The 11,277-nt window shown below is 42.9% G+C and overlaps 1 protein-coding gene across 2 annotated transcripts; it reads right to left on the reverse strand.

Moving 5' to 3' along the window:
* Positions 1-943: 943 nt before the first annotated feature.
* Positions 944-6,577, reverse strand: LOC147457537 (serine/threonine-protein kinase PBL34-like). 2 transcript variants are annotated; one of them, XM_086512407.1, is made up of 6 exons: positions 6,229-6,577; positions 2,528-2,874; positions 2,315-2,450; positions 2,086-2,231; positions 1,885-2,008; positions 944-1,795 (listed from the first exon to the last, which is right to left on the reverse strand). In XM_086512407.1, the coding sequence occupies exons 1-6, from the start codon at positions 6,350-6,352 to the stop codon at positions 1,398-1,400; spliced, it is 1,275 nt and encodes a 424-aa protein (XP_086368533.1). In that variant the 5' UTR covers positions 6,353-6,577; the 3' UTR covers positions 944-1,397. The 2 variants fall into 2 exon arrangements, with proteins under 2 accessions (XP_086368533.1, XP_086368534.1); XM_086512408.1 differs by having other exon boundaries at positions 2,528-2,871; positions 6,229-6,572.
* Between the last annotated feature and the right edge of the window lie 4,700 nt (positions 6,578-11,277).

The following is an 11,277-nucleotide window of genomic DNA, read 5'->3' on the forward strand; positions in this document are numbered from 1 at the left end:
CCACGATGTACTCTGACAACCAAAGTTGTATAGCTAACCATTGTGAGGAACTCAAGTGTTTCATGCCCGGACGAAGCATATAAATACACATTACCATTTTGTTCGTGAGAAGACCAAGGATGGCTCTATTTGACTAGAGTACATTCCGATGTCAGATAACCCTACTAATATCTTAACCAAACCTACATGCAATATTATCCTTTCATGGTAGCTCACTTCAACTTGTATTTTGTCCAAGAGCTAAGAGGGGGTGTTAAAGTTCAGACTCCTGTCTGATAGTGGTTCCAAGATCTCCGAAAAGAAGATTAGAGAGTGAGGGTTGTTTTATGGCTAAGCCCCAACTGTTCCAAACGTAGACGTAGACGTAGACGTACGCATTCCACCATGTTGCCCACTTGGTAGGCTGTCATGAGGCGACATCCAAGGTTTCCCAGGGTCTCTGAGTCTTGTGTTTTGCTTTTTTTTTTCCCGACACACAAGAGGGCCCACAAGGGGAGGTACTTATCTATTCCAAATATTAGCCATGTTACATGGTCGAGCAAGGGCCGCGTACCATCGGGCAAGAGCCAAGCGTAGGCATTACCATGGCATTTTTCAAACCCCAACATTTTCTCTCTCTACTCGAGTTTGCCCCCCTTCCCCTCCGTGTTGACAATCTACTTGCACGTTTGCACTTGTAGATTGCTACCATTGCCCACTCGGTGGACAATACGCGATAGGAGGTCGTTTCTGAGGAGATCGGTTGCAATAGATCCAAGAGCCATTGGCTGCCCAGTCCCAAGAGGAAGTTTGGTCGCGGTTGTAGACACGATCATCACCCAATTCACCCTTTTCCACTGCACGTTTGACAATCCTACGAAGACTTACTCTCGAGAAAATTATGCCAATCAGCCAAGCTGGAGATTGTCTGTTCAAGGTTTTCTGTTTGATTCAGTAAAAACAATTGAGCAAAAAGGGCCTCGCCTTGTACATGGCAAGAGAGGATGTACACTTAATAACTGCAATATAAATCTTTGACAAAGACTTCAAGTGCCTTCAAAACCCTTACAATGTTGTGGCCAATTGAAGGTAGGGCCGATGCAAACAGGATCTTCGATCACTGGGGTCTCTGAAGTGTATGTATAGACCAAAGTTCGAGTCCCACCACATCCGTTTTAGTCATACAGTTTTGCCCCCAAGCAGAAGAGGAAAGGGCTGCAAAACATCACACAGTGCTGGTCGCTCTCCTCAATAAAGCAGAGCCTAGAGGCTGGTCTCTCTTCTGGGATTGAAGCCCCATTGTCTAGGATTGAAGCCCCATCCTTGCAACCCCACTATCCATTACATTGGCAGAGGCCCATTAACATCTTTAAGCAACTGATGACTCGGAAAAGGTACCGCAATCTCTATGCATTATGCTATGAGAACCTCCGTTCAAGCCTGATTCCATGGACCCCACGCATTGCCTGGTCGCCTTCTTTAAGCGTATTAGCTGTATTTGCCATGTCTTTGAGGTTCTGAATCTCCTCTAGCCTTTCAACAACGTCAGCCATTGCAGGTCTCATCTTTGGGTCCCGGCTCAAGCACTCATAAGCAAGCTGTCCTGCTCTTTGTGAACCCTTTATTGAATAGTGACCATCTAGACGCGCATCCATGATCCTGGAGAGTTTCTTTTTATCGCTGAGGTATGAGCGAGACCACTCTACCAAGTTGTGCTGGTCGCCGGGCCTACTCTTATCTACTGACCGCTTTCCTGTCAACAGCTCGAGTAGCACCACACCAAAGCTGTATACGTCGCTCATCGTTGTCAAATGACCTACCAAGATTCCATCAATTAATCTCACCTCCATAGTCTTTACAAGTTATCTGCAGCACTCTTTTCAAATGGGTTTAACAGAACAATACCTGTCATGACATACTCTGGAGCTGCGTAGCCAAATGTGCCCATGACACGAGTCGATACGTGGCTTTTGTCACCTTCTGGACCATCTTTGGCAAGGCCAAAATCAGAAAGTTTGGCTGTGTAATCCTGTTATGCAGTAAGTGAGGTTACATGAACAGAGGGCTAGAGAGAGAGGCAGCATGCAATCAAGCATTAAAACCCACCAGATCTAGCAGTACATTTGATGTCTTAAAATCTCGATAAATAACTGGCTTGCTCCCATTCTTTCCTCCATGAAGAAACCCCAAGCCTCTTGCTGCTCCTAATGCAATTTTCATACGTACATTCCACGCGAGAGGAAATGCCCCTCCTGCATTTCAGAAACACATTCAATTACATTAAAATGAGCCCAATGTCGCTGGCTAAAAAAAAAGCAAATGAACCAACACCTACTACGAAAAAGATGGTTCTCCAGGCTTCCTCTTTGCATGAATTCGTACACGAGAAGCCTCTGATCTTCTTCGATACAAAACCCAACAAGCTTGACTAGATTAGAGTGATGGAATTGCCCAAGAAAATTTATTTCTGCCTGTTAAGATATTGCCAACATTTAACTGAGAGGCTGTTCAAAGAAATCTTAACAAGGAACCATAAAATCCTACTTACCAGCCACTCTTTGTGACCCTGCAAACCACTCGTGTTAAGAGCTTTGACGGCAACAGTGAGGCCAGTCCCTGGTCGAACAGGTCCCGTCCCATGCTCATCTATCCAGCCTTTGAATACACAGCCAAAGCCTCCTTCTCCAAGTAAGCTGTCCGGCCGAAAATTCCTTGTGGCAGTCTTCAGGTCATTGAATGAGAATTGTCTCAGCTGAGGGGATGGCACTACCTGATGTTCCCCCTTTGGAACCACTGTTGAGCCGACAGCATCAGGTATTCCAGCAGCTTTAAAGCCTATAACCTGCTTGCATGGAGGTTTTGTGGTAATCTCCTCAGCACCATCTCCTTTACCTGCTTCACATCAACAACTAATCAAAATAGTGCATTGCCTTTTTTCCGAATGACAAATGGTGAATCTTACGAAGTCTAAACTAGTATATACATGGGTTAATCAAGGAACACCCTCATTCACCCAAGGAAGAGCAAAGTATATGATTGTGGTGCCATCGCTGGAAAATTAATGCTCCATCAAGCACAGTACAGACAAAATACCACGCATCCCGTATTGATGTCACCAGTGATGATTAGTGGGCATAGAGCTAGGTATCAACATATCCCCCCCCCCCCCAAAAAAAGGGAAAAAAACACCTGCACACATTTAAGTATACAGCAATACAAAGGCCTGGATTTTGAGCTCCAAGTTCGTGGTTGGGAAACGGCAGTGTGTATGTAGTATTGGCAAGATGACAACAATAGCAGCAATGGGCAGATGGGAATACTTGCAGTATGGATCATAGGCTCAATTACTAGAATGGAAACTGTGTACTCTTATTTCACGTTTCAATGAGCAAAATGGCAAGCTGCTAATACTTGATAATTGTTGCAGTATTGATCATAGGCTCAAATACTAGAATAAAAACTCTTATTGCATGTTTCAATGGGCCATTGTACGTGCTTAATATTGACTATCAACACCATCATGAAGCCAAAATTCACTTTTAAGAAATGGTCAGATAGTAATAATTCATAATTGTTGCTGCATTGATCATAGGATAACTTACTAAAATACAAACTTCAACGCTTATTTCATATGTCAATAAGCCATCATAATATGAAGCCCAAACTCACTTCTAAAGAAAAGTACAAGTTATAAACTCGTGATAGTCATCCACAAGATGATATAACCATCAGGTGCATCATGCATAGTATTTACAAAACGCATCCCCCACTAAAGCCACCAATGCCCACTCGTGGGTCTAGAACTCGGTATCAATATAAGCTCTCAAAACCCCCCCAAAATAAACAAAAACATCAAGAAAAAAGTACGCACATTGATACCCACATTGATACAGAGGTCAGTGTACTGATATTTTGCTTACTTTGAAGTTTGAGCAAAGGGTACTCATTACTCTAGAGGGAATTTTATAATACTTAGTTGATGATGAAGCTGATGGCTATTAGATACTTAGCGTCCGGAGGAGTACAACAGTACAATTGAGTTTAAAACTAATCTACTATAGTCTATTCTTGCGGTGTGTGCTAGTCACAGGACTAGCAGCATATATCGGAGTATCCCTAGCTGATCATACCATGCATCCTTAGCACGCTAGTGCCAGATTGAATAGGTGAGGACATATTGATTTGGCATTTGATGCACACATTCGTCTATTTATCGTTCTTGGCAGCTCAAGGTTGCAACTGGTAATTATCATTCTTCCCATACCGTACAATAAAGACGCGTAATGGTATTCGTACTTAACGTAACTGGTTGTTACTTATACACACTCACCAGTACACATACACGTGTATGCATGCATGTATATTAGGTTGTAGACATATGTATGTATATAGGCATATGTGTGCATGTATGTCGGTGTGTGTGCATGCATATTTACATGTATGCAACCATGCATAAGTAGACATGTACCTCTAATTGTAATCAGTACTTGACGTATTTTTCGTACTGGTAGTGATTACCCATACTGTACAACGTTTTTTATCGTTTTTTTTGTACCGCATTTATCGTACCTATCCACCTTGCAACATTGTGTCTAATAGGTCAATTATGCTTTAAGCAAGCTATGCTGCTCTACTAATCATTCAAAGGCGGAGAAATGGCTAAAACAACAACTACACCTCTAACCTTCGCACTTGCATGTCTACATTCTATTTATAAAGACAGGGATCCAGCGTTTTGGCCCCTTGGAACAGTAGAACAATTGGCTCCATTACCCCAGAATAGCCAAATGTTCTGTGCCTGTTTGGTTTGAACGGGACCATGTTCTCAAAACGTGGAGGATTTGGGTGGGGGAGGAGGTTTCTGGGGTGTCCAAGTCGGTGGGCTGTTTTTTCGATCTTTGAAGGCTATTTAAGGGAGCATCAATGCTTCCTCTTCTCAAGGTCTCCCGTTTTGATTCTCCTCAAGCTCAAGCCTCTCTAATCTTGACAAGGTGAAGCCTCTTCCACCTCAAGGGTCAAGACTGGCCAATCTTCCCTCCAATCTTCAAAGCTCTCCATTGCCTTCGCTCCTTCCTACTCTCGAGTCTCTCTTATTACTGTACTATCTCTAGCTCGATTCTCCACTACACATGTCTCGAGTCTCTCCAACACACTCCTCTCTCTAGCTCTACTCTATCCTGTAACTTACTTAACATTAGCATGGCCACATCTTCATGAGTAGCCTTCGAGGGCGGCCATGCAAAGCGAATGCATGCAGAAGCACATTGAAAGCGGCAACACACATATGACACTACAGTAGATTTCTTTAGAACAATTGGCTTCTGGAGGTTCAAGATGCCTTGTGCAACTAATATTATGTAGTATAGGGCTAATTTGATGTGTCTCTTCATTCCTGTCCCCATTTCCAGTTCAGCCCCTGTGACTGTTCCCATTCCCGTGTGTTCCAAGATTGTCTTTGTCTAACTCTATTCTCATGCCAACCACTTCCATGGACCCTATATGTATCAGATCAAAACAACCACTGCCATGATCCCTCTAAGTACAACACATACTGCCAAGAAAATATACGACATGCCAAAGGCTGTCCAGCTACCCATGTTTGATGTACCTCAATGAGAAGTTGACATGTAAAGTGTAACATAAACTGGCACTAGATGCATTACTCTGTAAGTAAATGTGCCCCATTCACTGGAAAATGTAGTCTTATGTTGATCTTGGGGTGCTATTTCCACAAGGTTGTAGCTGGAGAAGCTGTAAAGAAAATTATAAGCTTCTTTTCCTGATACTCGCTCAAGCACATAATCTATAATGGGCAAAGGGTTGTTATCTCGGATAGTGGCCACATTAGGTTTTTTTTTTTTTAATCTGTTCTTCTATATAAAACATCAACATCAGACTAGGATGATAAGAAAATAGAGCACAATTCAAGTTTCAACTTGTATTCGGGAACCATCATTTTTCTAACCATACACAATTCCTCTCTATGCTTTTGAACTTTCGCCAATTGCTGCTAAATCTTATCGGTCTGCCCTAGGCAAGGTCTCACCATTCGTTCAAACAAAACCATTTCCATGAGGAGAACTTTCCTCTTTCACTAAAGCCTCATTATTGCAGCTTCAAACAATGTTACTCTCTGTATGTATGCGTGCTAGCTATTATGGGCACAAGAAAAATCTGCCTAAGTCTGTTTGAAAACTCTGTCCACTTCATTCGACCTTCCATAACCCACATGGAGGACTAGAAACTTACCACGGTTAGGACTGTCAATAGAGGCTGAATTCTCGATCTTGGCAGAGCCCGGCCAGCAAGTCCCTAGTGAGCAGAAATTACTCCTGCTGCCATTAACGTCCTCCTGCAAAGCATTCACCCCCATTACCTCTCTCTATCTTTCCTCTCTAAGCCTGGCACGTGCAGAGCCCCAATGAAACCTGTATAGCACATAGAAAAGAAGACCCAGCTCACAATGCAAAGAGAAGGTGTCTGTGTGCGCGTGCGTGCCTGCGCGCGCGCGTGTGTGTGTGTGTGAGAGAGAGAGTGTGTGTGAGAGAGAGAGAGAGAGAGGAAGAAGAAGAAGAAGAACGGGTGAGAAGGGAAGCATGTGTACTTCAAGAGACGAAAAGTAGGACGCGGTAGTTGTTGATGAGCCCGAGTTGGCGGCTGCCGGAATTCTTTTTCCCTCTGTATCACCGCCATATCATCATGTCCACACACCACCGGCCACTTCAATTTCCACCTCTTCTCGTTGAAAGTCAGAACAGCCTCCCCAGAGCTCACTTCAGGTACTAGCAATTGTTCTCACCCTACACACGTCAAGCACTATGGAGTGATAGACTTAGCACATGGGCCAGCCTCCGGCCAGCAAAGTGGGCTTCCTCTTCCGGTGGACTAAAGATCCAAGGATCGAGCACATGAAGAGGGTGGCCGCAACAATTATGGCGAGGGGTTTGCGAACTAGAAAGCGTGATGCAAGGAGATGCAGATATTGGAGCAGCATGGTCGAAGCAATTGGTTAGCCATGTACGCAAACTTAGTGAGATCCTCAAAATTCTATCTTGGAGAAGAAATATGTTCATTATAAACCTTCCTTGTATATTGTCAAGGTGTCTTGTAAGAGGTTAGACACTACCCTCAAGGCAAAACAAAAGGAAAGGGTTGACCACTTCACATTCAGTACATTCTTACAATCTACCATGGGGACAACAAGAAACCCCATCAATTTGAACCTACAAGAATGTATCCAAGAGAACCATGACGTGTTGAATCGAGCATGATGTATCCTTGTGAATTGTTGTACATGCATCAAGTCATAAGCATCGGATTAAGGGGGTCATTACTAGGTAAGCCTGAGTAGGGGAATGGATAGAGCTTCTTGAGAAAGCTTTCGAGGGAGCTTTTTATGGAAATGGCATAGCTTGCAAATTTATTGAAAAAGCTATCTCTATGAACTTTGTCCTGGATTCCCCAATCTTATGTAAAAAGCTCCCTCCGCTAAATGATTCAAAACCATGATGTTGCCATCCGTCACCCAAAATCTCGCCGCCACATTGAAAGACATCGCTATGGAGTGGCGATTGGGAAATTGGAGGTCTTATGTGCACTTCCAACAATGTGCTTGCACACAAGCTAAGACAAGTGTATAAGTCTCACATGCTAGAGAATCATATGACTTCACAAAATAAGCAATAGATTCTTCACCTTGGAATACAACTGAATGAAATTATGAGCATCAAACTAAATGGTGTTGGATAGAACTTCTCTAATGGAACATTTGGTCCATTTTTCAGGCTAACCAAAGACAATGCATGTTTAGATGTTTCAACAATCAAAGGATGCAATGCACGCGGCGTGGGGGAAGAGAGAGAGAGAGAGAGAGAGAGAGAGAGAGAGAGAGAGAGAGAGAGAGAGAGATGTACTTGTGCTTTGAAAAATGATAAGAGATGGAGAGAGACAAAGGGGGAGAGAGAGAGAGAGAGAGAGAGAGAGAGAGAGAGAGAGAGAGAGAGACATTAGACGAGAGAGGACGAATCACAAAATGAGAGCTGGGAACTTGCGATTGATAAGCTCAACTACCAAAAACGGAGAACCACAATGACTAATTAATTACAAAAGACTGTTTAAAGCAATCGTTCACAACAAATTACAAATCGATACTATGCGAGTAGATCTTAGAAATATCTACTCTAGTTCAATGGCGAGAGGATCTACCTCCACAATGTTTGGATGTGGCTCAATCAATGATGCTTCTTATAGTGCACAATCCACCTCCTCGTCAAGTTTTCTATCTCGCTCATGTATCTCTCTCAGCCGCTTGGCTTGCAGTTTAAGAATAGAGTGCAGTTTGTAGGAGAATTCCTTGTTGCTCTCAAATATTGTCATCATTCGGCCCATCTTCAATTAAGGCCTTTGGACATTGGACTCTGCTACTACAGATATTTGTGTGGCTCCACGTACTCTTTCCTCTCTATCCTTCACAACATTGTTGTGTGCCTTCTCCTCATTTGGAGAGAAGTATCCCTCACCATACTCCAAGAACTAGTGAAAATCCTGGTAGATTCTTCTCCTAAAGTTGCGTGATATTTGCATTCGGTTAAAAATATGCTCCGATTTTTCAATTTCAAGCATTGCCTACAAGCTCCTGATCCCTTTTATGTTGAACTTGCGAATCGCAACCATCTAATACAAGCAAGAATACTATTAGAGTCATATTTAAGTTCTTGGATGCACTACAATTGTCTATTGTGCACACCTACAAAGACACCTTTTTCTTGCATCCGCCAATGCCTTGCTCACCTCAGACTGTGTTCCTTTTTTCATCACACCCTGCCATAAGCGAAGGTCTTGCCCATATGTGTCAATTTAGCGTCTTCGATGAACGACTCCAAGTCCAACCCAGCAATCAATTACAAATTTATATTGCGGGTACAACTGTATACATTCTCTGCCTCTCTAATAATAGAAGACCAAAAAAGTTCAATCCTCAACCATTCTCAAAAATTAGCAGACTCTCCTATGACAACGAAAACAATGAATATGTCAGAATGACACAATCTATCTCCATGACTCGATAGTCCAACAACGAGGCAATCAAATAATGTACCCACCAGTCTGAGGAATGTCCAAACTCTTAACATCTCCCAGATCACCAGAGGCCATCGCACACAGAGTAAATATTTTTTTGTCCGAGGGAAGAGCTGCACATGCCAATCCATATAATCTTTCCTCCGTTATCCACTTTGGTCGACTGATCCATTCAATTGCGTGCAATGTCCTATACAAAAGTCCGAAGGGATCAATGAAAATATGCAATGTGAACATTTGTTCTACCTTTGAAAGAGATCCTAGACCTTTGAAAGACTGGCCGCCCGTGCCTGGCCGTCTGACCGCCTACGCGCTCAACCGCTTTTAACAAAATTTTCGGGTCCGCCCCTGTTGGGCCCCCCTTCCCATGGCGCTGCCTCAAGAGCCTCAAGGGCCTCAAGTTTCCAAGGGTTCCCACGCTGACTTCCGGCCTCAAAGCTCCAAGGTAAGTAAAAACTTCAAGGCTTTTGTAAGGTGCCCTTCCCACGCTGCTGAAGCTTGATCGAGCCACTGATTGGGACCACTTCCCGCGCTGCTCCAAGGCAAATTTCCGAGGGCCAACTTCCAATTCCCACAAGGGGGTGCTCCCACCCTACAAGCAAACGGGGACTCCAAGGCAACCTCAAGATTCAAGTTTATCCTTCGAGCATCAAGGAAAAAGCTTCAAAAGAATTCATTGAAGATTGCTCAAAGGCATCAAAGAACCCGACCAAAGGTGACTTCTGTGAAGAGGGGCTTCACCAACAGGGAAGAGGAGCTTCCCATTGAAGCAAAAATCCAAAGTACAAATTGAAATCTTGCAGCCAAGCACAACAATTTCTTGCAATGTATGTAATTATATTTGTCTACATGGATGACATTATGTGTTTTTGTAATGGGATAGACATTGGCATTGGAGAGTTTCCAAATTGCTAAAATCTCTCCATGTGTGAAGACTTTGTGACAAATTGTATGAGAAATTCCGCATGCTTGGGCTCTCGGAGTATGACCAAGATGGAAGAGAGCATTAATTTTTGCATAAACCTTTTCAGAGGATATTTTAGCATATTGTTGCATGTCATTATGACGCATGGAATAAAGCTTGATTGTACCACAAAAAGGGGGACAAGAGTACTCGTTCGAGGGGAGGATACGAAGTCAGACCATGAAGCAGTAGAAGCAACGAAGGCAAGAGACCTGACATAGGATCAGCTCACATAGTAGAAGACAAAAAGGACAAAGACGAAAGCAGCGTTGTCTTTTATGAAGACCCATTTTGAAAATGCAGACTCTCTATTTGTAGAGGAGGACTTTTTCCTTTGTGGATACCAGCTTATCATCCTGTGTGGACATCGCCATCCTTTGTGGATTTTTCTTGTGTGGATTTTACCATCCTGTGTGGATATCACCATCCTTTGTGGAATTTATTTTCCTGTGTGGATACCACCATCCTATGTGATTTTGTTAGCCTGTGTGGATCATGCATCTTCAGTATTTTGTCTTAGTCCAAACCTCAAGGGGAGGATTGTTTGAAAGTGTGAGTTTTGTCCTAAGATGTGAGTCAAGGAGAGGAGAGTGGATTTATCCCACATACTGTGGAGCAAGACTGTAGAGCTACTTAAATCTCATTTCATGAATGAATAAACAACAGCTCCATTTTGCACTACATGCTTGTCTATGGTGAGCTTGTGCTAAGCTAAGTCAATACTCAAGATTGTGTTTATGAGTCCAAGCTAATTCTATCTTGGAACCTAATTCACTTGAGTGATAACCTTGCTTACACACACTCACACACTTGCACCATGTTTCTCTTTCATCCACCATAGCTAGCACGATCCACTTCTTAACAGTCATACTATTACGTCTTTGTTGATGGGAAATTCTCCTTCAACATATGCCCTTGCAATCATATAAGCCTCCATTTCTCTATCATCAATTTCTTCGTAGGAGTTGTACTTGTCCTCCACAAATCCAGACGATGCTCCTTCCAACACTTTAGCTTTTCCTTTTGCACTTCTTTTTAGATTTCTCGGATGTCATGCAGGTGGAGATGGCATCACACTCATAGCAGCATATATAGACATTTCTTCTTGTTCTTTCCTTGCAGTCTTGGTGACCCGCTATTAAAAAAGAGAACATAGTGTTGATTAATTATCAAGAAAACTTCTAACACCTATTTGATAAATTATACTCAAATATAGTAAACTCCATAGTCTCTATAGTAATGAACAGAGAAATTAC

The sequence above is a fragment of the Adiantum capillus-veneris genome, chromosome 5, assembly GCF_014529385.1.
Source record: "Adiantum capillus-veneris isolate H3 chromosome 5, ASM1452938v2, whole genome shotgun sequence".
Lineage (NCBI taxonomy): Eukaryota > Viridiplantae > Streptophyta > Polypodiopsida > Polypodiales > Pteridaceae > Adiantum > Adiantum capillus-veneris.

Excerpts from the sequence above, each read along its gene's own strand:
- LOC147457537 (XM_086512407.1), bottom strand. The coding sequence starts at position 6,352 with ATGGGGGTGAATGCTTTGCAGGAGGACGTTAATGGCAGCAGGAGTAAT. Across the intron at positions 2,232-2,314 it reads GGAGAACCATCTTTTTCGTA|GAGGGGCATTTCCTCTCGCG; the intron begins GTAGGTGTTGGT and ends TCTGAAATGCAG. Across the intron at positions 1,796-1,884 it reads TCCAGAGTATGTCATGACAG|GTCATTTGACAACGATGAGC; the intron begins GTATTGTTCTGT and ends GAATCTTGGTAG.